The sequence below is a fragment of the Panthera onca genome, chromosome A3 (genome assembly GCF_046562875.1).
Source record: "Panthera onca isolate mPanOnc1 chromosome A3, mPanOnc1 haplotype 2, whole genome shotgun sequence".
Classification (NCBI taxonomy): domain Eukaryota; kingdom Metazoa; phylum Chordata; class Mammalia; order Carnivora; family Felidae; genus Panthera; species Panthera onca.
The window spans coordinates 26,542,611-26,568,631 of NC_138341.1; the positions used below are offsets into that span (position 1 = coordinate 26,542,611).

At 35.0% G+C, this 26,021-nt stretch overlaps 1 protein-coding gene across 13 annotated transcripts in view; it reads left to right on the forward strand.

The window, feature by feature from the left end:
* Positions 1-26,021, forward strand: part of BIRC6 (baculoviral IAP repeat containing 6) — a 224,446-nt gene that overhangs the window by 172,711 nt on the left and 25,714 nt on the right. For 12 of the 13 annotated variants that reach the window (XM_078444805.2, XM_078444808.2, XM_078444807.2 and 9 more), the window contains 2 exons: positions 11,173-11,383; positions 25,568-25,713. In XM_078444805.2, coding sequence (XP_078300931.1) covers positions 11,173-11,383; positions 25,568-25,713 — 357 coding nt within the window. Of the gene's footprint in view, positions 1-11,172; positions 11,384-22,634; positions 22,808-25,567; positions 25,714-26,021 lie in introns of those variants that run through there. The other variant, XR_013554777.2, reaches the window with a different exon arrangement.

A 26,021-nucleotide genomic window follows, 5' to 3' on the forward strand; every position in this document is an offset into this window, starting at 1 on the left:
CTTAATCTACTGAGCCACCAGGTGCCCCTCATTTGCAAGCATCTTGATTGCAAAGGCATGTTTTGTTTATAAATATGCAGTAATATCAAAAAATAGTTTTCGGTTTATTTATTGAGTTACATTTTAGTGAGAATTCTGGGTGAAAAAATTCTTTCTCTTACTTTACTGTATCCAGTGTTTATTTCAGCATTTTGTTTTGTTTTGTTAACATTTATGTATTTAAAAAAATTTTTCTAACGTGTATTTATTTTTTGAGAGAGAGAGCACGAAAGGGAGAAGGGCAGAGAGAGAGAGGGAGACACAGAATCCAAAGCAGGCTCCAGGCTGTCAACACAGAGCCTGATGCGGGGCTCAATCCTACGAACCGTGAGATCATGACCTCAGCCAAAGTCGGACGCTTAACCAACTGAGCCACCCAGGCTTCCCAACATTTATTTATTTTTGAGAGACAGAGAGACAGAGCATGAACAGGGGAAGGGCAGAGAGAGATAGGGAGACACAAATTCCAGAGCAGGCTCCAGGCTCTGAGCTACCAGCACAGAGCCTGGTGCGGGGCTCGAATCAATGAACCGCGAGATTGTGACTTGAGCCAAAGTCGTATGCCTGACTGAGCCACCCAGGTGCCCCCTCAGCATTTGTTTTTAACTATGTTTTGCTCAAATATAATTTCTACAACTCGATCTTTTACAGGAGAAAATATAGTTTTAGTTGGGAAGGATTTTAACTGTAAAAGTCAAATTACCAGATCACTACTAAAAAAATGTAATTAGTTTGCCAAGCATAATATATTTGTTATGTAATTATCTTTTTTATTTTATTTTTTTATTTTTAAATGTATCCTATTTAACCCAATGTATCCCAAATATTATCATTTTAATATGTATCAATATAAAATTCTTTTTTTTATTTTATTTTTTATTTTTTAAAATTTAGATCCAAATTAGTTAGCATATAGTGAAACAATGATTTCAGGAATAGATTCTTTAATACCCCTTACCCATTTAGCCCATCCCCCCTCCCACCACCCCTCCAGTAACCCTCAGTTTGTTCTCAATATTTATGAGTCTCTTCTGTATTGTCCCCCTCCCTGTTTTTATATTATTTTTGTTTCCCTTCCCTTATGTTCATCTGTTTTGTCTCTTAAAGTCCTCATATGAGTGAAGTCATATGATTTTTGTCTTTCTCTGACTAATTTCACTTAGCATAATACCCTCCAGTTCCATCCATGTAGTTGCAAATGGCAAGATTTCCTTCTTTATGATTGCCCAGTAATACTCCAGTGTGTGTGTGTGTGTGTGTGTGTGTGTGTGTGTGTGTGTATATGTATACACACCACATCTTCTCTATCCATTCATCCATCGATGGACATTTGAGCTCTTTCCATACTTTGGGTGTTGTTGATAGTGCTGCTATAAACATGGGGGTGCATGTGTCCCTTCAAAATAGCACACCTGTATCCTGTGTATAAATGCCTAGTAGTGCAATTGCTGGGTCATAGGGTAGTTCTTTTTTTAGTTTTTGAGGAACCTCCATACTGTTTTCCAGAGTGGCTGCACCAGCTTGCATTCCCAGTGATTGTCTTTTAAGATATTAACATTACCCACATTACTTTGTATGGTTATTAATTGCAAATAATTATAGATAAAATTTAGTATTTAATTACTAAAAGGATTTATAATTTACAGAGAAATAATTTAAAGATCTCTGATTCTTTCTGTATGATATTTCCTTGAAATATATAGGATGATTTTATGTGTCAGATTAGGCAAAGTAAATGGATAAATTCCTTAATTGAAAATTAAATATTTGAGAGACACCTGGGCGGCTCATTTGAGCATCAGACTTTGCCTCAGGTCATGATCTCATAGTTTGTGAGTTGGAGCCCTGCATTGGGCTGTCTGCTGTCAGCACAGAGACTGCGTCGGGTCCTCTGTCCGCTTCTCTCTCTTTGCCTCTCTCTAGCTTGCACTCTCTCTCAAAAATAAGCATTTAAAAAAATGTTAAATAAAATTAAATATTTGAATAATGAATGTATTTAGCTTTCACATTAGTTTTGAGTTCACTTAAATTAACATTCTGTAAACAAATGTTTTATTCAATTGAGTTGAAGTTTTTGCACATTTTAGGTGTCTATTTTATTTTTGTTTTTACTGAAATTCATCAGGGAAATAAACTCAGCACGTGCTGATGACTCATCAGAAAAAAACAAGATACTTTTCTTACATAGTGTTCATTTTCTATGTAATCTTACAGTTAGAATTGCTTAACTACCAAAAAATCATTTTAAAGTATGCATTTCTTTTGGGATATTAAATATAAATCCAGAGGAAGATAGTGATTTTGAAAATATTGTGTTTATTAATGCTGACTAAATCTTTATTTTGCTTTACATTTTGTTGGTCTTACTTTCCATGCTGACTAAATTTCCCTTTCCTATATTAGGTAGATAGGTAGGAGCTTAAAGAAAACATATTTAAATGCAATTTGATTATAAACAATATATTCAACATGTACGTTGAGAAAAAAATGTCTATGGCATTTTTGCTTTTGTGTCTTGTTTATATTGCCAGGTCATGTATGTTTTCTGGCAGTAAATCTTGGTCGTCCGTAGTCATCGCCACGCTTAGAACAAGGCATTTACCCTGGAATGTGTGTCAGAGTTCTCTGGAAATGGACTTTTAAAGGATATTCTTAGAAATCATTCTTATTAGAGCTGGCTTTGGTCTTGAATGCAGCCCCATGAAAAAGATCATCAGAGTGTGGTATAGAAATAAAACAAGAACAATTACCAAAGGATGAACTATTGTCCCATGATGCCTAATATGGCCGAGATAGGCTCTTCTTTTTCTTCTTTCTTTTCTTGCTTCTTAACATCTTCTGCTGTAATGATGACAAAAGTACTCATTTTCCCAGAACATCTCTTGGTCTAGAAAAAAAGAAAATTGTGAAACCTCTAGGAAAGATTCCTTCCAACATGTACAGAAATAGTAAATAAATTTACTATACTTGTTATCTTTGCATAATTTTTCAGGGTGCATTTCTATTTTATTCTGTTAACATGATGGAAAATGATAGAAAATGAATATATTTTAGTAGAACTTCTAATCTATTATCAACAGTTCGATAGGATAAGAAAATATAATTGAAAGGTAAACATTAGATCTGCTGTTTATATATGTTCTATATTTAGTAACTCTGAATTTTATTTTCAGATATTCTATCTATATCTAGCTAAGCTGACATACATGTGAATTGCAGTCAGTTGGCCTGATATGTGTATATAATCACTGCATATTTTAGCCTAAAATAATGAAGGTACTAAATGTCAGATTTTTAAAATAATAAAAAGAGATGTGTTCCTTACTCTACATTGCATCAGGAATAAAGTATTATCAGATATCCTGCATAGTCCACAGTGGTGATGAATGGATTTTTTCTCTTCGTGGAGAGCTTCTGCTTGTACTCAAGGAAAGAAAAGTGAGCAGAGCCTGGACAGGCTTCATACTCAAGATGACAGATGTTTTCATTGTATCCAGGGGGAGGGGTCTTCTCCAGTAGTAATCCATGTAAATTTCACTGTAACTGTTTCGTATAAATTGATAGCCTCTACTAGTAGTAATCAAATGGTAAATGTGTTCCATGTTTCTTTTGGCTTTTATACATGCTGAATGGTCCTTCACAAAAATGGTGACTACTTACGAATTTTCTGTCTGATGAATCTTAAAACTCTTCTGTTTCTTTTCAGCTATTTGAATATCCTTTTCTGTGTTGAAATGTAATTTCAAATACAGAAAATGAGAATTCTGTTTTTATATCTTGTACTAGTTACTACCTTCAAATTAGAAAATGTCTCTTACCGGAATAATTATAGTAATGTCACACACCTCTATCTGTAGTTGTTAACTCCAAGGTACTTTTCAAGCATTGCATAATTCAGCAACCAGGGAACTTCCGAGCATCAGAAGGATAGTGACTTTGTTTAGTAATAAGCAGTAACATTGAACATGCACTTGGCACTTTATGAATAATGACGGAGCTGTAAGCCACTGTTGCAGACATGGTGTTGCATAACAGCATTGTGCCCCTGCTCTTTCTTTGTCAGCTGGTCATATTTAATCCTTTAGTAACAGTGAAGTATGCAGGTAAAAAGGAGCAAAGTATAAAGATAATCTAAGGTTTTCTGATGAAGCTCTTATTGACACAAATGGGACTAAAGAATTCAAGATGGAAACAGTTGCTTTGTGTTATAGTTTTTTAAGTAAATTTTTTTAATTTTAATTTTATTTTTTTCATTTTACTTTATTTTTTAATTTATTCATTTATTTTTGAGAGACAAAGCATACGAGTAAGCAAGAGGCAGAGAGGGAGGGAGAGAGAGAGAGAGAGAATCCCACAAAGTTCAGAGAGAGACTGAGAGAGAGTCTGGAGCCTGGAGTGGGGCTTGAGCTCACCTGATGCAGGGCTGTAATTCACGAACTGTGAGATCATGACCTGAGTCAAAGTCGGATACTTAAACCGGCTGAGCCACCCAGGCGCCCTGCTTTGTTTTGTATTTTAACAAGAAAGTTTTCATTAAGAGTTTGTTACATTTATTGACTCCTTTGTTCACTGACTATCCATCCATGTTAGTTTTAAAAGTGCATACCAAAAAAACATGAACATAAATTAGCTTTTCCTTAATTTTCTCCTCTCTGGCCATATTCAGAAATAAATCTTTTTTTTAAAAAAACACAAGTAATACAAAATGAGTTATTAATTAATAACCATGTTCTAAGTTCCAGACATAAGTGTAGATTGCCAGATATGTTAATATCTCTTAGAATTTGACATTAAAATTAACGCACTTGTTTATGTAACTATTATCAGGAAAAAAGCAAACATACAAAAACTTGACATTTTAAGAGCAAAATACATAAGAAGTGATACAGTAATGAAATTTAGTTAAAGTTCTTTGTAAATCGGACCCACGGTTTTATGTCTCACAATGTTAAGACGATTTTCAATCTCATTGTCCGTTGCTTATTACCTTGTCTCCACAGCTTTTGCTTCCATTTCTCATTTGAAGAGAATATATTTTATTTTCATAACTTAAGATTCTCAGTTGTCCCTTCCCACTGCTAACTTAATTGAATGAAATGTCATTTGAATAAAAGGAAATACCATGTTTCATTTATTTAAAAGAGCTGTTTTATTTTCTCTATTCCCATTTATTTTTAGATTTAAAAAAATTTTAATTAGCAGTCATACATGTGCTTGCAAATTTGTCATATCTTTTTTCCCGACTCCTTTTTATTGAGTTTTAGCATGCTGAGCTGGCCTCGGCATTATTCTTATAATGGACAGGTGGTTTCTTATTTTGTGGTTTTTCCTGGTTTTTTTGTAACTTATAACCATTTAATAATTATTATTTAAAAAAATCATTGTGTCCTGGGGTGCCTAGGTGGCTCAGTTGGTTAAGCATCTGACTTCAGCCTAGGTCGTGATCTCGCAGTTTGTGAGTTCGAGCTTCACATCAGGCTCTGTGCTGACAGCTCAGAGCTGAGCCTGCTTCAGATTCTGTGTCTTCCTCTCTCTCTGCCTCTCCTCCACTCATGCTCACTTGCTCTCTCACTCTCTCTCTCTCTCAAAAATAAACATTAAAAAGCATTTTTTTTCAATCATTGTGTCTTGGATTAGTTATATTCTTGTATAAAATACTATGGTTTTTTTGTAGTTTGTTTTTTAAACTAATTTACTTTATTTTGGGGTGCTCCTGGATGGCTCACTTGGTTAAGTGACCAACTCTGGATTTCAGTTCAGGTCATGATCTCATGCTTCTTGAGTTTGAGCCCCGTATCAAACTCAGCAATGACAGCATGGAGTCTGCTTGGAATTCTGTCTTTCCCTCTTTCTCTGTCCTGCCCTGGCGTATGCACACACTCTCTCCTTAAAATGTATAAGCCAAAAAAATGTGTGTGTGTGTGCGCGCGTGTGCACCGTGCTTTTTAAAGCAGTTGTGCAGCTTTACATAAACATTGAGTTCTGTATATTCCTTCTCTCTTCTACTCAGTATCCTCTGTTACTTCTATCTTGCATTAGTGTGGTACATGTTACAATTGATGGAATAATAATGATACATTGTTTTTAACTAAAGTCAGTAGTTTACATTAGTGTTCACTCTCTCTTGGACATTTCTGTGGATTTTGACAAATGCATAGTGTCCTGCATTCCACCATTATAGTATCACACAAAGTAGATTCCACTCACTTCCCTAAGAAACTCCCTCTGTTCCCCCCATTCATCCCAGACTGTCCCTCATCCCCCAAAACCTCTGGTAACTTTTTTACAGGCTCCAGTTTTTCCTTTTCCAAAATGTCATATAGTTGGAATTATACAGTATATAACCTTGTCAAATTGGCTTTCACTGAGTAATTCTTTCGCTGAGCAACATGTATTTGAGTTTCCTCCATGTCATTTTGTGACTTGAAAGCTTGGATAGTCAACAATTTAACAGTTCACCTTTTGAAAGACATCTTGGTTGTTTCCAGGTCTTGGCAGTTATGAATAAAGCTGCTGTAAATCTTCATGTACAGATTTTTGTTAAATTTTTTGTTCCATTGATCTATTTGTTATTTTGCCAATACTACATTATCTTGATTATCATTAAATTTATAGTGACTCTTAAAGTCTGCTTTTAGCAGCTCTTTGACTTCTTTTTAAGTATTATACTGGCTATTTTGAGTATTTTGCCTTTCTGTATAAATTTTAGAATTGGTTGGTACCCACAAAATAAGTTACTGGGGTTTTTGTTGTAATTTATACTCTTCTTTTTCTCTTTGAATGTTACAAGGAAGCAGGCTGGGAAGAATAAAACACTGTGTGCTGTACTTCATTAAATGAGTTTATAAAATAGCACAATTGGAAATCTTTGGATAAATGGCCATATTTATATCAGTGTAAATTCTAATGTGTCCAGTACTTAAGTGTAGAAATGGAAGCTATTCAGAATTTTAGCGAAAGATGGAAGATAAGCTTAAGCTTCATTTCTTTTGCTGGCTCTGAGACGAAAGAAGCTGTATAAGTCACATTTGTGTCTCTCTCTTCATATATTTGAAAACTAAGATGACATATTAGGGAAAATGTTCATAAAACTTTTTCTTTTCTATACAAAGCAGTATTATAAAGCAATTGAAAAAAATAAATAACCCCAGAAGGAAAAAGTGGAAATGGTATGTGAATAAGTAATTAAGAAGTTTTTCATAACAGTTCTATTGAGGATAATTCACTTACTGTACAATTCACCCACTTAAAGTGTACTTTTGATGAGTTTTGACATATTCACAGATAGGTGCAGCCATCACCACCTTTAGAGAGGGATTACTTCTAGAATTAGTTTGTGGTTTCAGTGAATTGTTGATAATGCAATCAGAGTCATTTCCTGTATTATTTAGTTATATTCCAATTTTAGAAAGGAAAATGACTACACTGTTTATAATTGCTATTTTCATTTGGGGATTAGCAATCAGTGTACTGTAACTTATACCTTTATTCTTAAAAATTGATCTGTGAGGAGTTACTGTTACACCGTTTGGAAATGTGCTTTTTCATTTTAAAATTTCCTTTGTCAAATTATTTCTTCATATTCTTTGGATCAAATAGTTTATATTTCAGAACATTTTAGGTTTAGTTCAGTAGGGTTGTTTTCTTTTAATAAAAACACAATATTGCCTCAATTATTTTAAGAACAAAATTGGTGTTTATTTTCAGTCGTGTTGATTAACCTGGCTAAGTGTCTTGTTATTAAACCTCTAAGACAGTTTTGTGGATATATGATAATCTCCTGTCACTTTACTGTTTGGAGTCATTTCAGTGTGATGTGATTTGGTATATAATTTAGTTTACTGCTTCTGTAATGTGAGATTATATGTTACTAATTACTTAGAAAAAGCCATGCTTTGTTGTATTAGATTTAATTTTTCCAACAGTAGAATGTTGCATAGCAATGAAGGATGAATTACCTGGAGGTAATGTAATGTGGAGCATAAATTGCATTCATAAAATTTTATTCAAAAGACAGTAAGGAAAAACACCAAATTCTGAGCAAAGTCTATAAGTATACATAATAACATTGGAAAACAAAATTCTATCCCTTAATGAACACACTGTCTAAAATAATAAGTATTTTCTTTCTTATACAGAGGTCAGAATAATTTTTAAACTAGAAATAATATATATTGTCTGTTGCTTATTCTGTGACAAGATCATGGCTGAAGTGTTTATATATCTTAAGTTCTTTAAATCATCTATGTGTTATCAAGTTTTATGACCTAGTAATTACTAAATTATTTCCTTTTGTCAATAAAATATTTACTGCATGACGGATACTCTGATAAACCATTATAAAATAGTTCAAACTGGTATATGATGAAAAGTAATTCACCCTGATATTGCCCCCCCCCCCCAACCCTAGTTCTTCTTTCTAGGTGAAAGTACTGTTAATTAATATTATCAGTATTCTGTATCTAACTATATAAGTATATCCAGTACATGTATGTATCACTGGTTTTTAAATAAACCTGAAACAAAATATTCATGCTGTTTTAAATGTAATCTAGAGATTATTTCTTTCACTCTATATAATATCTACAACTCGCAGAGAAAGACTCATCTCTTTGGGTAGAGCCCATACCCGCATATTTTTCATGGCTTAGGTAGGTAAGCATAATATAAGGACTTTGGCATTTGAAGAAGGTATTATCTGAGAGAATTTTTCACTATGATGGAAACATTCTATATGTTTCACTCTAATGGAAACATTCTATTGTCCAATATGGAGTCATGTGAATGTTGATCACTTAAAATGTGGCTAGTACAGTTAAGGACAGAATTTTTAATTCTTTCCATTTTAATTAAAGTTAAATAGCCATGTGTGGCCGGTGGTTACCCTATTGAACAACACAGGAGGCATCACAGTATAATGAAAAAGCTCTAGAGTTAAATGTACCTCAATGTCATTGTTCTTGCTATTTTCTATTTAGCTGATTGTACATGTTATTAAATCTTAGCTTCTCATACACACAATGAGGACTGTAGTTCCTTTTCCTAAAAGTTATACACACACAGAATATCGTGTAGAAAAAGGATTAGATGTATGTATACCAAAGTGATATGCCTGGTGAATGAGTGGACAAGGAGAGAAATGGTCAAAGTAGACTGTAGCCTTATCAGCAATGTTTTACGATTTGTCAGGATAACCGGTGTGAGATGTTACTCATGTGTATAACATTTATGTTTAGAAATTCATCTTTTTCCTCTAAGTATTCCTATGTAGTTTCCCAGCTATAAAAAAGCAAATATATTTGAGTTTCTTTTTACATTAATGTCATCTTTATGTATTATTTTACAACTTATTTCACTCAAGTATGGGTATAGGAGATCTATATTCTTTTCAAATTCTACATAGGATACAATCATTTAGATATTATTGTGTGTTTAGTCCTTTATTGCTCTTAGGGTGCTTCCTACTTTCAGTATTGTATGCTGTAAAAACAGTATTATATTAGTCACCCTTGTTTTATAGGCGTATAGTAACAAATGGTATTGCTAAGTCATAGAATATGGGCATTAAATAGTGCCAGATTGGTTATCAGGTTGCATATATATCTGTTTATGGAAGTCTGGCTTTCTCATATCCCCACAAGAATTAATGTTGTATTTTATGCCTATTGATTAGTAACTTTGGGTTTTAACTTGGATTTCCTTGAAAACTGGAGTGTACTATGTTATACCATAAAATTGTAGTAAGCTGTAACATTAGGTCATAGGTTGGAAAAAAGGCTTTAAACCTAACCAAGTATGTATGGAAATTTTGTGTATGATTAAGATGGAGAGTAAAATTTCAAAGGAAGGCCAGAATGAGTAGTCCTACTTTCCTCCCTCTGTCCTCTGCATCACCATCGGAAGGTGTGGAATGAGGACCGACTCCTCCATCACTCTGAAGAGCCTCCCTGTTTGTCATCAGACCGTCACAACTGATTTTATAGAGTTGAGAATTCCTAAGCCGCATCTCCCCATACTCTAATCTCAGTATAGGTCTGTGGGCAGTGAAGCAATTTCTGCCTCCAGTAGGTACTCCTCCACTTCTCCTTCCCGGTTTCAGTCTTTGTGTGTGTAGCAGTCAGAGTCCCTGCTAGCATCTGAAAAAATTTTTTTACTCATTTGCCCTCTACATAGAATGTAAGCTACATGAGAGCAGGGATTTTTGTTTATTTTCTTCACTGCTGTATTCTCAGCCTGTCAAGCATCATGTTTTCAGTGAATATTTATGGCATAACTTTATTCAGTAACTGGGATGGGAAAAAAGTTGTTAGGGTATCTGGCTGGCTTAGTAGAACACGCAACCCTTGATCTCAGGGTCATGAGTTCAAGCCCCACACTGAGTGTAGAGCTTACTTTAAAAAAAAAAAAAAAAATCTCGCCGTTGTGGGATTGAGCCTGAGTCAGGCTCTATGCTGGGTGGAGCCTTTTTGGAGATGCTCTCTCATTCTCTGCAGGCATTCTCTCTCTCTCTCTCTCAAAATAAATACACACACTTAAAAAAAAACAGTTACGGTTTGCACTGTCAGTGCAAAGCCCCGTATACAGGGCTCAGTCTCACAAACCATGAGATCATGACCTGAGCTAAAATGAGTCCGCCGCTTAACCGACTGTACCACGTAGGTGCCCCTGTTAGTTAAAGTCTTTATCTCACATGATCACAAAAGTAAATTCCAGTTGGAAGAAAACTACAAAACCTAGCAAAACAACTTATAAAAATTGTAGATGTGGTATATGTTCTTAGAGTGGGGCATTTATTCTTCGATACATGTGCTTTTAAGAAAACATTGGAGGGCTGCTTGGGTGGCTAGGTCAGTTAAGCATCAGGCTCCACCCTGAGCATGGAACCTGCTGAAGATTCACCTCTCCCTCAAGCACCACACACATGCTCTGCGCGCTCAATCTCTCTCTCAAAAAAATAAAATAAAACATTTGAACTAATGATTATTATACTTAGCACCTGGTGCTTCATAAACATCGGCATTAGCTCATTTACCAAGTAACCAATCAATCTTAAGATCTGAGTAGAAGCTACATGGCTGTGGACTTCTATATTGGACATGTTCTCATTTTATGCTTTTCCCTTTCCTTTTACAGTTCTTGATATGGCAAGACATGTGCCACTCTATCGAGCTCTGCTGGAATTGCTCCGGGCCATTGCTTCTTGTACGTCCATGGTGCCCCTACTGTTGCCTCTTTCTACAGAGAATGGTGAAGAGGAAGAAGAACAGTCAGAGTGCCAGACTTCTGTTGGTACATTATTAGCCAAAATGAAGACCTGTGTTGATACCTACACCAACCGTTTAAGGTAGTATACTTGGTTCATTGCTCTTGATTGTGCCCCTAACAATCTTTTGAAACTAACTTTGTGGGTTTTCTTAAATGACATGTGCTGATTAAACACATATGCACACAAGCAAGATATAAAACTACAAAGAAAAAGTATCCACCAAATCCTACACTCAGAAACATTTATTTACATTGGCTTATCAGACATCTGCTTGTGCAATCTTAGGGCTTTAGGTATAGAGTTTTTCTTAAATTCTGTCATATTGTACTGATTATACAGATGGATGCTAGTTTTAGTCCATACTGAGGACAGAGACACCTTTCAGTGTCTGTAAATACATTTGGGCTGACATTGTTTTTAATACTACCAATTATGCATTGTATAGAGATGCTATGTTTTACTTAACCATCTGTTAGTGGACATTTGGGCTTTTTTCATTTTATAAACTCAGACATACATCTTTTGAGGCTTGTAGAAATCTCCACACAGTAGATGCATAGAAATAGAATTGTTGGATTTATGGATTACTCCTATTTCATTGTGATACATGCTATAATCTTTTTTTAGAAGTGAGAAGATTCAGTATTTATTTCTCGAAGTTATAATAAAGTTAGTATTTATCTTCTTGGTAAATTTAATTATTTAGTGAATGTTTGGCTTAAGTTTATACCTCATTAGATTCAGATGATGAGTTCTAAAAACAAAAACTCTTTTTAAGTTACCTGGCAAACCTTTTTCTTCCCCTTAGCAGAATCTGTTCAGTGGTTATCCGTTTTACGTAGATGGCCAAATTCTGATTTTTAGAGCATTTATACTGAAAATGGGATTTTATTCTTTTGTCAGTGGTCTTTTGAGTCAATTAATGTTCTTTACCATCTTTGCAATATATTCTACCTATTCTCACGTATTTTTTTAAGATAATAAATTTGAGAAACACAGTAGACGTCAAGCAATGGCAGAGATTTGGTCACTGGAAGAATAATTTTTTCAGGGAGGAGTCAGCTGCTGAGATAATCCTGACTGTTCATTTATTGTATTGTCACTATCACTTTTAAAGCTAGTGGCTCACTACCAGGCAGTAAAAATCATAATTTGGACAAAAGATTAAAGAAGAGCCAGTTGGTGGAAACAAAAGAGCTGCAGGTTCATACTACTCTTTCACCAGGGAAGGACAATGTAAAGGTATATTTTCTTTGATAGTGAGATAGTTTCTGTTGTAGAAAAGAGAACATTATGTTTGGTCCCAACCTTCATCGTGTCAGAAATCTAACTGGTAATCTAGGCAGCTGGTATAATTACCTAAACAAGGTGTCATGTCATAATTGAACTGAAGGTCTAATTTTCTAATTGAGCTAATGTCTCATTGAGAAACTTCTAATTGATCATCCCATCTCTACCCTGGTCATCTCTGTTCCTTATTGTACAATAAACATACCGTTCTTGACAAAGCATTTAATATAAAATATGCAGAGCTTTTGAGTATTTTTAGGGGGAATCTTGCCCTGTGTTTTTTTAGAGGGATCTTGCCCTGTGTTTCTGTACCTCATATTTTTGTGTTTTGAGATATATTGAAAATTTTTATGAAATGGAGTGTTTTTTCCCAGGAGTATTCTATTTCTTAGATGAAAAAATTGCGTAACGATTAGGAATGTAGTTATAATTATCACTTTCATTAAAAATAATAATCACAAATTTATGACAGTCTAAATGTGAAAATAAGACCACTAAAATATGGACAACTCTATATTATGTATTTCCTTAAGCTATAATTTCTGTTGGATCCTGCAAAAATGAAGTTACAGTGTATTGAGTTCTAAGGTAATTACAGAAGATGCAGTGATTGGAATTAGTATGCCTAGAGTAGCCTTTTTGTTGCTTTTCCTAAGTTAATATATTTCCTGCTTACATAACATACGCAGTATAATTTTTTAAAAGTAAACTTGACTTCTGTATAAACTGTATTCATAATTCACTGTAAAAATTTAATTTCAGATAGATAATAACAAGTGTCATTTGACTGGAGCTTTGTTTTCTGCTTTTCCTACTGGGAAAAAAAAATTATTCTTCAAATTCTTTCCTTCCTTCTTCAGTAAGAAAAAAATGATACTTCACACTCTAAATTTTCTATCACCAAAACATGTATGTAAAAGATCATAATGACTGTTCAGAGCTCATTTTATTTATGTTGTTTTATCTTTATGGTGGCTCTGCAATAGCTGTTTTTAATAGCTCTGCTTTAGTAATGTAGAAACAATGCTAGTGAGTTTTACCTTAGGATTTGAGTATTCTTCTTAGTCAAGATTGTTCATGATATCTGTTATATTTTACAGCCTCTGTTAGAAAAAGAAACCATCAAAGACATACATGTTATAACATCCCTACTTGCCTTTTGAGGTTTGGTACATTGAGAATTCATTTTCCACTTCACACAGAGAGGGTGAAATCTATTCTCTTCCTGACTGTCAAGACCTAAGATGTATTTCTTTTTATATTTTCATAATGATAGAACTTTAATAAAGTGAGCAGAATTGTCCAGTTTCCTTAAAGAGTTTATACCCACAGAAATGGGCTAAGTTCAATTTTAACACTGTTTGAAAGTATAAAACTTCCCCTCTCCCAACCTGCCTACTTGATCCCAACTGCATTTTTTTTTTTTTTTTTTAACCAGGATACTTTTGAGAAAACAATGGTCAAGGCAAATATGTTCTGTTCATTGATCACTTTTAGTGTATGTTTTGTGGCATTATCAGGGTTTGGAGCTGTGACTTTAAAAATAATGTGTAGGTGTACCTCCGCTCAGAAAATGTTTATGTTCTTTTTGTCTCTGCTCTCAATAAAAAATGTAAGGATGAATAAAGTACATCTTTTTAGTATGGTTTTTTTTTTTTTTTTAGGTTAAAGCAAGTACTTATTTATTATGTTTATATATTTTATTTATATACTTTATTTCATTTTTTTCCCTCGTTATGCCTTGTTAACTTCTCATATGTTACTTTTTTTAAACCAAGCATACACAAAGGGAATGCAGTTTTTCCCCCTTCGAATGAAATTTGTATCATTTATATGTGACCATTTGTTTATCTTAAATAAAGAAAAAATAGATTTGCTGTGCACTCTGCAGGTCCCTAGATGATGATCGTGGTTACATGTAATGATTTTCATTAAAATTATTTCTTCTGTATACATTTACAATTTTTATCTCCCTTTTGTGGATGAGAGAAATGAGAATGTTTTGCCCCGGTACTGAAAGGAAGTTATTCTCCTGCCGGGAATAACCTGACTGAGATTATTCTGCCCCAACTGATTTTGATCTCAAAATTCAAAGAGTGAAGGAGATGATATAGGTGAGCCGACTCGCCCCCACCCACCCTTTGAACCCTTCTGTAAGAGGAAACAGAAAGATACTGTTAAGAAACTGATGGGGCGCCTGGGTGGCTCAGTCGGTTAAGCGGCTGACTTCGGCTCAGGTCATGATCTTGCGGTCCGTGAGTTCGAGCCCCGCGTCGGGCTCTGTGCTGACCGCTCAGAGCCTGGAGCCTGTTTCGGATTCTGTGTCTCCCTCTCTCTCTGACCCTCCCCCATTCATGCTCTGTCTCTCTCTGTCTCAAAAATAAATAAACGTTAAAAAAGGGTTTTTAAAAAAAAAAAAAAAAAAAAAGAAACTGAAAAGGCACATCATTTACCTAATTTGTGCAGTAGAAATTTGTGATTATATTTAGGAGTAAATAGGAATTAGCTAAATGAAGTGTGCAGTGGCCTGCTATACCAAACTGGGAATAATGTTAGCAGTGAAAGAAAGTATCGCATGTTCAGGGAAACCTGAAGAAATTTGGTATGACTAGGTATGGTATATGCGTGGGAGTTGAAACTGGAGATGAAAGCAGGAGCTAGAAGGTGAAGAGGGGTGTATTTACAGTTACTTGCTCTTAAATGTGGTGATGAGCTACTGAAAGGATTTCAGAGATCTGATCGGATTTGCATTACCCACTTTCTGTGTACCCAAAGGCTCGAGCAAGAGTGACTGCTTAGAGGAGGAACTTGAGTTGTTGGCACAGTGGCACGACACCGTGGGAATGCCTTTTACACCTACTAGTTCTGTAATTACTGAGCTGTTGTTATTATATGTGAGATATAATTATATATGCATGTATACATCAATGCACACACATACATACATCTGAAAAGTAGCTTCTGAATCTTAATTTTTAAAGTAATAGACTCTGAGGCATGTTTCAAATTTCCTCCGATTATAATTATGCCCGAATTAAAACAATGATCTCTTGTAGGTGAGGATAGTTTGATGACTGGTGGGATTGATATTTAGTAAAACCAGAGCACCACTCGGGGAATGAATGTACTTCTAGCTTACTACATTCCTCTTTCCTGACTTGAAGTTGACATTCCTTAGGCAGTTGTTAAATATTGACTGTACAGTTTGCATTAAGAGCTTCCTAAAGATGATAATACTCTAGTATTCTTTTATTCATGATTCTATATTTGTATTACTTACCTCCTTTCCTAACCTGTCCTTTCAAGATTCACAGTTTATAATAACTGCATAGGGTTAATTTGAATCTAATGGTTAACATAGACAAACTGATTAATATTGTTGTAGATTGATTTTTAGTAAGCTTTTAGATTAAGATAAATCAGGGATTAGGAAGCACAAAAGAATGGCCAAAGTGTATCACTTCAAAATAGAGAATTTTACATTCAACACTTTCCTGCTTTTGTCTGAAATAGACAAGATTAAAGGTAATTAGGTATCAGGATTTTTTCAGAAATTGATTTTTCTTAAATATAGATGATATAGGGCCACCTGGGTGGCTCATTCAGTTAAGATCCAACTCTTGATTTTGGCTCAGATCATGATCTCACGATTCTTGAGATTTTTTGAGATGGAGCCCCACGTGGCCTCTGTGGTCACAACTGGGAGCCTGCTTGGGATTCTCACCCCCCACCCCCACCCCCACCCCACACCCGCCCTTCCCTCCTCCCCTGCTCACACTTCTATGTGCACTCTCTCTCTCTCTCTTTCAAAATAAGTGAAATATAGATGACATGTTTTGTACATTAGTTCTGTAGCAATTTTAAAGCACACTTCAACTGTGCCTGTAAGTTATGTAATACAATTTTCTACTTAGGTCATTTTCTTCCATTATTTATTACTTAAAACCTAAACAATATTGGAGCGTTTCATGATGCTACTATTAGGAAATTGTGTAGTTTTTTTCTTGTTCATTTGAAACTTTTTATAATAATTTCAGTGAAAACGGGGAGATGGTTAAACTGTAAATATTGGTGCTATTTAATTTTGCCTCAATAATAGAGTTTACTACTTTATTTCAGAGACATTATTCAAAAGCCACTTTAGTCATCACCTCGATAGAACAAAGGATTTCAAAAGTGATAAAGAGCTCCATTTCCTTTACTTGTCTCCTGTGATATACTAGGCACCTGTGAAGAGCAAAAAGTTGAATATTCATCCACACAAGATTAACACTCTAAGTGGAATTAACTCCCTTCGTGGTGGTTAAAATTTTTCATTACCATAAACATTCCATTTCTCAGAAAAACCTTTTTCTTTTTGGCCTAATGCAGAAAAAGTTTACTGGCTTCTCATTTATTTTCTACACAACGTCTTAATTTCTGGCTTTTTTCTTCAGCTTAGTGATTTAATGATTTTTGTGGTTAATACTTTTAATTTTTAGGCCTACAAGCAGTAGGAAGAAATAGTTCCCTAGGGACCGAGAGAGAGAGAGAGAGAGAGAGAGAGAGAGAGAGAGAGAGAGAGAGATGGAGAGAGAGAGAGAGAGAGAGAGAGAGAGAGATGGAGAGATGGAGAGGAAGTGCATTGAGAATGACAGAGTGAGTCAAAAGTAGAGGGCCAAAGATGTATATATAAGGTGTAAGCAATGTCACCCACGTGTCAAAGACAGTCTGTGATTAGATACTCATTGATGTATAAGTCCAAAATCACTACCGCTTAATTTTATATCAGTTATAAAAGATTGGAATCTGGTTAAGTGAATTTTCATAACTGTCAGATTGATTGTATTCCTTTTGTTCTGCCAGTTTGAAGTATTTTTGCTTAGTATAGTATTTGTGTTACAGCCTCTGTGCTTTCATTGATTTCCTTTTTTGTTTCTTGAGAATTATCCAAACAGCTTTAAATTATGGATTAAGTTTTAATAAATTTAGAGTAGCATGTAGTCATATAAAAATATAAAAAAGTAATAGAACTTTAACTTCTGTGGAGTGTATACAGTTTCAGAAGTTTTTAAATGTGTATTTATTAGTTTCCCCTGCCGTATGCAGTAGGCAAGAAAATATTTCTTACCGTTGTTTGAAAGAGAATGAAACTACTGCTTAAGAGTTTAACATTAAAAACTTACTAATAGGTTATAAATCTGCACATTGCTCCCCGTCTCCTGATGCCTATGTTGTTCATTATTAAAAACAAAATTTTTTAGGGGTGCCTGGGTGGCTCAGTCAGTTAACCTCTGACTTCAGCTCAGGTCATGATCATGGTTCGTGAGTTCAAGTCCTGTATCAGGCTCTGTGCTGACAGCTCAGAGCCTGGAGCCTGCTTCAGATTCTGTGTCTCCCTCTCTGCCCCTCCCCCTCTCATGCTCTGTCTCTCTCTCAAAGGTAAATAAATATTAAAAAATGTTTTCAATAAATTTATATGAAGAAAGACAAGTCGATTGACCCTTACTCCAGATAGACCACTGTTACTGTATCTTATCAAAATAGTTCAGTTATCACTTAGGCTTCATGCTTGTATAATGGCTATACTTGAGGCTTAGCTGTTTCTTGAGAACACATTGATCAAATGCCAAAGTACAACTTATTCTATTATTTAAGTGATTAACAGTGTGCCTTGCTGGCACCGTCACTGGAGCATACTACGCATTGGGCGTGGAGCCTGCTTAAAAGAAAAAAATTTTTTTTTTTTAATTTTTAAGGGGTGTCTGGGTGGCTCATTTGGTTAAGTGTCTGACTCTTGATCTCAGCTCAGATATTTATCTCAGGGTTGTGAGTTAAAGCCCTGTGATACACTCCGTGCTAGGTGTGCAGTCTACTTTTAAAAAAATATTTTGTTTAATGACTAACAAAAAAACTGTAAAAAATTATAAGTTGACTTAATATTTCTATCTCAGTAGCATAACATAGCAATATAAAATGATTATTCCTTATCAAATTACATTATATGAGCTTTATGTTTCAGGACAGTTTCCATGGTCTTTATCCCAGATGCAATTTCAAGCACTGTGAATTGCTGCATTTGAAGTGTCTTGCTAACAAGGTTTAGTTTATAACAAATCCTTCAGGGCACATCCTAACAAATAACCTGTTCCATATTATCTGTAGGTTTTAGAGCTATAAGGGGACTGTCTAGACTTAAGGTAGTTCAGATATTTCTTTTTATAAATGAGGAAAACAAGGTCCATAAATACTTTGGTTTGTTCCAGGTTCTCTGATACTTTGTGGCAAAGCTGTGATAACTCCCAAATATATTTATCCACTAAGTTAAACCTAACTTCCAAAGAACAATTCAGTTTGTGCATCAGTGAATAATTAGAAATTGGAGAGGTGGACTTTTTTCTGAGCTGGTTTTAGATATCTAGGATATATAATTTTTTTTTAATGTTGATAGTGAAGTAAAATTATTTTTCTAATTAAAAATTTTGCTTTTAGTAATTATAAAAGTATATACAATAATGCAAATTCTACAGAGTTTTTCTGATAATTTCCTTTTACTGACCTTTTTTCATTACCTGAAGAATTTTCAAGTCATGATAGGCTCTTAAAAGGCAGCATATTACCTTAGATATGATAGCATTTGTGTTGTGCCTAAGTAGTAATTACTACATTGCTAAAGTAAACCTAAGCCTCACTTTTTTTGGTCTCTCTCCTACATGAGCAGAGAGCAACTTTGTATACTTACCACTTAAATGAAGAGTGAGTCAGCATTACCCATTTGATGTTTTTCTTGGTCAAAAGAATTAATAAAAAGCAGGGGGCGGCTGGGTGGCTCAGTCCGCCACCTCTCGATTTTGGCTCAGGTCGTGATCTCAGGGTCATGGGATTGAGCCCAGCCTTTGGCTCCACACTGAGCATGGAACTTGTTTTGAATTCTCTTTCTCCCCCTGCCGCTCTCCCCCAATTGTGCTCTCTCCCAATTGTGCTGTCTCTTGAAAAAAAATAATAAAGAATTTATGAAAAGCATTTCTCTGGTATTTTCTTAATTACCAATGTGTGTGTTTTTCCTCTACTGTCTTTTCAATCTGATTTGGTATCCACTTGCATAGATTAGGGCAGGGCATAGGTGATAAAATTGTTTTCTCTGTGTGATGAAAGAAGCTTCTCCCCATCCTCCACACACTTTATTATTTTCTGTCTCCTGAATGTTATTGCTATCTTTGTATACCTTACATTTCTGATATCTTTAACTCTCCTGTCAAGGGATAGTTAAAGAACTTGTGTAGCAATAGTTGATATTTGAAAAATAAGCAGAAACATTCCCCCTCCCATTTATGACCACTTATTGATCAACATTTTATTTTAGACTTAAACATGAGAGAACTTGAAAGCAACTCATCTTGTTAATGAAGGGATCTGTGGCACGGGTAACATAACATAATACTTTAAACTTTTGTGTGTGTATATATATATATAAACTTTTATATACACACACATACATATATAATCATTTCCATTTGAAATATAATTGTCTAGTGTGAAAATTCATTCTTTTGCCCACAACATAGTCACACTGTGAAGATGTGACCCCTTCAGCTTTTACATATCAGTCCTGGCGAAATTCAGTTTCTGCTGGCTATTCCAACCTTTTCTCTCAAAACAAAGTCGGAGTAAGCCATAGTAGTTTGGTTTCACTTTTGAATCAGTGTGACACTTCATAGCTTCCTTGGAGCAGGGGTGAAGACCATTTATTTTATCTTTGATCTTCTATGCAGACTTTTCCTACTGGACTCTAGTAGGCAAATAATCATATTTAGTATATTTAGCAATTGACAGTTTGACCAAAACTTTGGAAGAGGGACTTGCTGTCAGTCAAATAATCTGAATTGCTAATAAGGATGCATCACAAATGTCTGTGTTGAGTATGAGGCGTTCTGGATTTGAACTTCTCTTTAACAGCATTAAAGCAAACAGCTTTTATTTCCATTTCCCTTAGCTATTTCGAAGCATCTTCTGGTATAAGAAAGTTCATCATGTTTTAGAAACAACTGAATTCTGCGGCACCTGGGTGGCTTAGTGGGTTAAGCATCTGACTCTTGATTTCAGCTCAGGTCATGATCTCACGGTTCATGAGGCCCATGTCAGGCTCTGTACTGACAACATAGAGCCCGCTTAGGATTCAGTCTCTCTCTCTGTTTCTCTCTCCCTCCCTCTCTCTTTCTCTGCCCCTTCCCCTGCTCACACTCTCCCCTCCTCCCTGCTCACACTCCCTTCCCCCCCCACCACCACCCCCCCCCCCCAAAGTAAAATAAATAAACTTTTAAAAATAAATAGGGCACCTGGGTGGCTTAGTTGGTTGAGCATTCGACTTTGGCTCAGGTCATGATCTTGCCATCTGTGAGTTCGAGCCCCGTGTCGGGCTCTGTGCTCACAGCTCAGAGCCTGGAGCCTGCTTGGGATTCTGTGTCTCCCTCTCTCTCTGCCACTCGCCTGCTCACATTATGTCTCTCTGTCTCTCTCTCAAAACTAAATTAAACATTAAAAATAATTTTTTAATAAAATGAAAATAATTTAATTCTCTTGTAGAAATACCCAATTCCTTTTTATCTAACTAAGCAATAAGATTAATTGACCTCTTTTTCAGAGGCGTATTTTCTGTCAGACTCTTATTTTAACAGCCTTAGGCTAGTTCCTCTAGGGCTTCAGTTAGTTACCAGAGAATTTCATTTCTAGCCCTCCTACCTTTGTTTCTGTTGGAAAAACATTTCGTAGTTTCTCCTGTTTTTCCTCTGCTTCTAACACCTACAAAATGAAAGAGGCCTGGTTTCATAACCAAGAAGCATTTGTTATAATCATACCTACATTTTTTTTTAAGTTTCTGTTTTTGATGACCTTGAACGAGTTTCATAGTTCATCAGCCTTTTACTCGGTGATGGAGACAATGATGCCAATGTTTATTTTACTATCTTTTATTTGCCTCAGTTGGATTATCCCTTGGTAAAGCGTATTATTTGTGGCAACTCCATTCCACAACAGCACACAGTACCTTCATTTTGTCCTGTGATGTTTAATCTGACCTAGAAATTATATTTTTATCTAATCTAGAAATCAAGGGTTTATTTTTAAAAGGCTTATCATGCCCTCTGAATATTTCCTTCTGTAGTGCTCATTTATGCTTCCCAAGACAATGGAGATTATGTTTTCAATTTTAAATCCTATTGAAAACTAAAACTGACACTTCCGTTTGGGAAGAGTTTAAATAAAAAAAGGGAATCAGAATTAAAAATTAAGGTTTAAACTAATAATGAAAAGCATTCATCTTACAGAGGTCTTTGCTCCATTTACTGGTGCATTTCAAGAATTTTCATGTTTTCTGGAGATAATTAGAAGCAAATAGTTCTCCACAGTAATGTATTTTCTAAATCTTCCTGCTTACTTTTAATTCGTTTTAGACTTCATCCCTGACAAAGAGCTTTAGAACTGTGGAATATTATATGATGCATTGGTTTACAGAGAAGTGTAGAAGTTTCATTTGCTTACAGTTTTAGAATCTTTCTCTAAGATGCTAGTTCTTAATAGTTCTGGAATCTGGACATTTCAGCATGTTGTCTCCAGATTACTTGTTCAACATGGCTGTACTTTTTAAATGTTTATTTCAACTGTTTTGACTTTAGAATTAGGAGTACAGGGAATGGAGGTGATCTTTCTTTATGTTCTACCAAGAAAATGGCTATATTAAGCTATTTTCGGTTTATAGATTATAAAATAACATAATTCTGATATTTTGCATTTAGTCTTACAAAAATCCAACTTATTTTGGGTGACAGTATTAGCAGAGGTAGGGCACTGTAACTGAATATTGAATTATGGGGATTTTTTTCTTTTGTTTTTACAAGAAAGATTTACCCATTTTGCTCACATCCTAGTTCAAATTACATGTCACAGAGCCAAAATTTGCTTAATTTGTTAGCCGTTTAGTTGGAATTCACAGCATAGTGGAAAATGTTTGCAGATAATTCTGTGCAATAGTAGAAACTTCAGTTGATTCCTCGTATTTCTTCAGGGCAGTGATCACAACCAGATTCAACGTATGCACAAAGCAGCGGATACCATGGTAGCGGCCGTCGCTGATTGCTTTTACCATGTTGGATCCATTGTCAGTCTCAGAGACCTACTTCCAGCTAGGTGCCTTGAACTCAAATAGCTTTTCCCACAGACTTCAGGATGTGAGCGAAGGTATGGCCTTTTTTCATGAGCTGGGCCTACATATGGGTTGACAGTAACCTGCAACTTTTATAGGAAAGAGACTACTGGCTGTAGTTGGATATCAGACAATGACTAGTTGTGGTCATCATTAGGCAGGGAGTGTGTGTTCTTTGTAGATTTGAAGTACTCTCACCTTTTGGACATTATCCCTTTTTCTCCTGTTTTTGTCAAGGTTGTTCACATAAAAATTTCTCATTTGAACCTGGTGTAAAGCTCTAAAAGATAACTGCTTTATGAGTTAACCATTATCTTCGATAGGAGATGCATAAAATCATTTCTTTCACACCTTTGGTATGAACATATTTTTTTAACTTTTGTGTATTTTTGCACTTTTTTAGCATCTTTTTAAAATTTTGTGGTCCAAAAAAAAAAAAAAAAAAAAAAATATATATATATATATATATATATATATATATATATATATATATATGAAATTTACCATCCTGACTGTTTGGACTACTTTAATAATAGGAATTTCTCCTGCTAATCATCTTTTAAAAACTGGATTTAGGAAATCGGTATCCATGAATAGGGCTTGGAGTTTAGGATGAGTCCTCTCTCCAAGGCTGACTTGCTCTCACTTGTGTTGTGCACTTTACTCTCCATGCCAGACACTCTTGTTTCTTCAAGGAGAAAACACCCTAATTCTGGAAAAACGCACTTCACTTCATATCTTTCTTCTCTGCTTCGCAAGATGTGTTTCTTAAATGAAATCTTCATTGAGCGTCCAGTGGATCAACTGTTTGATGACAGATTTTAGGAAACCATCTTTATTTTATTGTGGCTATAACCGTAGCTCTTCTGTTTTTGTTTTTGTTTTTCAAACTACTTACTGTTGTTTTCCTGTTACGGTCAGTGATCCTACTACTTAAGATTTTTTTAAGCCCTGGTATCAGAGGGAGAGTCATTTACAATTGGCGGGGGAGTCCTTCTAAATTCAGAAAGTCAAACAGCTTATTGCACTTTTCTTGATTCTTCTCAGTGTTTGACACTGATTATGAATAGCTGTTGATAAATGCAGAAGTTGAGAATCTGTTTGAGCTTGTCCAGCATTACATCTTTATTAAGAAAAGTATCAGATACTATTAAGCAATAGTCTCCACTTTATTTCATAGCTTTTTAAAAGACAATATCTTATTTGATTCCAGCACTTAGAATGCCTGATATTTCAGTCTTACAACATTCATTCACTATAGTCTCCTTACATATGCATGCAAACATTCATGTTCATATACATGTACCTGTGCAGAAATTGATGACTGAAATGAGGTACAACATAACATCCACCAAGTTGGCCATGCGTTCTATGTGATTTCTTATACCTCAGTGGTAACCTCAGACAGTAACCCAGTGACACATTGAGTTGAGCCATCTTGCCAGGTGAGGCAACTATATACCTTCTAGTTAAAAATACCTATGGGTACTAGTTTTTCACACACTGCAGAAATCAGTTCAGAACGCACGCATAATGCTATATATGGTTACCCTTGCTAGCCACCTGAGTGGTGCTTCTTCGTTTACCTCTTAACAGCTCCCTCAAGTGTAAGCACTGAATTGCTTCTGAGCAGATTTTTGTCTTTGTGCTGAAGAATAGTTCGTTTATACATAGCTAACAATATTATTTTGTTAAGGACTCTTCTACCTTCTGCTAGTCTTTTTATAGCTCATCTAAGTCTCCATGCTCACTTTGTGAAATACAGTTGTAATACAGTTGCCAAGTCCTTTTGTTGGTAGGTATACAGCTAGAAGAATAAGTGATGCTGTAGCATGAATATTTTAAACACCTTTATTTACATGTGTTTTCAGTTTGTATTATCTATTTAATGAATTAACAAAAGTGTAAGTTTTTAGTATCTAAGCAATAGTATGATGATTATTAAGTGAAAAATATGTGCTGAGAGTTGAAATACAAAAAAGGATATTGATATTCACTTACTAATTTCGGTGACTCTTACAATAAAACTCTACTGTATTCACCTAGAAAATTTAAAGAAACATTTTGATGCCTTATACACAGAGACATTGTTGTAGTACATCCTGTTAATGATACAGAATTTGATACAAGATTGGGTACATTTTAGACCCTGGATAGAGAATGCCTCTAAAATGATTATGCCCTAAAACTTACTGTTTAAATATAAAGTTATGATGTATAAAAGCACATTACATTAAGATACCTAGTAATAAACCTTCATTTTTACTCCAGAATATATCTTTTAATTCTCCCCTTGGGAAAGAATATACTTACTCTGAGTGAAATACAAATAGTATTACAGTGAAAAAGTATACATATGGTTCTTTGATTCCCAAATCTTAGAAGACAGAGGATAGACCTCTGTCCCTTTTAGGTAATGAAAATGATTTCTTCTACTTCCAGGTATTTGTAATTACTGTACTACAGGTACGTTTTTAAAAGTGTGGATCCAAGGACATATCGAGTATCTGGGTGTTTTTACAGTGTTCATTTTTTATTTAGATTGATTGATCACATTTGAAGGGAAAACCTATCCAAAGCTTTATTTATTATGCTAGGCATTATTCTGTGGCTTCAAAACAACAATGAGTCTAACTTAAACTACTTCTGCTATATATCATATGTATTTCAAATGAAATACACACTATCATTTTGATTTTTAACCACTGTGACTTAACAGAGGTATTTGTTTTTCAATCCTAAAGTCTTAATTTTCCTTGCATTTCTTCCCATATTAAAAAAAAAAAAAAATTCAGATCTAAAAGGGAAAATGTTAAAACAGGAGTAAAACCAGATGCATCTGATCAAGAACCAGAAGGACTTACACTGTTGGTACCGGACATTCAGAAGACTGCTGAGATTGTGCATGCAGCCACTACCAGTTTACGGCAGGCAAATCAAGGTACAGAACTGTCCTTTGCTGCTTTTCTTTTGACCCAGAGATGTTTCATTTACTTCTGAAAACTACCTCTCTCTTTTCTCTGTGTTAATGCTTTGCAAGCAAGCTCATTTGCCTAAAAATTTTGTTGCCACGTTTTCAAGTTAATCGTGAATAGTCTCTAATTTTGAAATACTTACCTCTCCTTTGTATGATCACTCACACTAGATTGAGCAGGCAGACAGACATGTCATGAACTTCTCTTCTTCCTGTTGGTAGTTGTGAAATTGAAGAATGCCATTGTACTGGATAGGAAAGAGTACATTTAGACT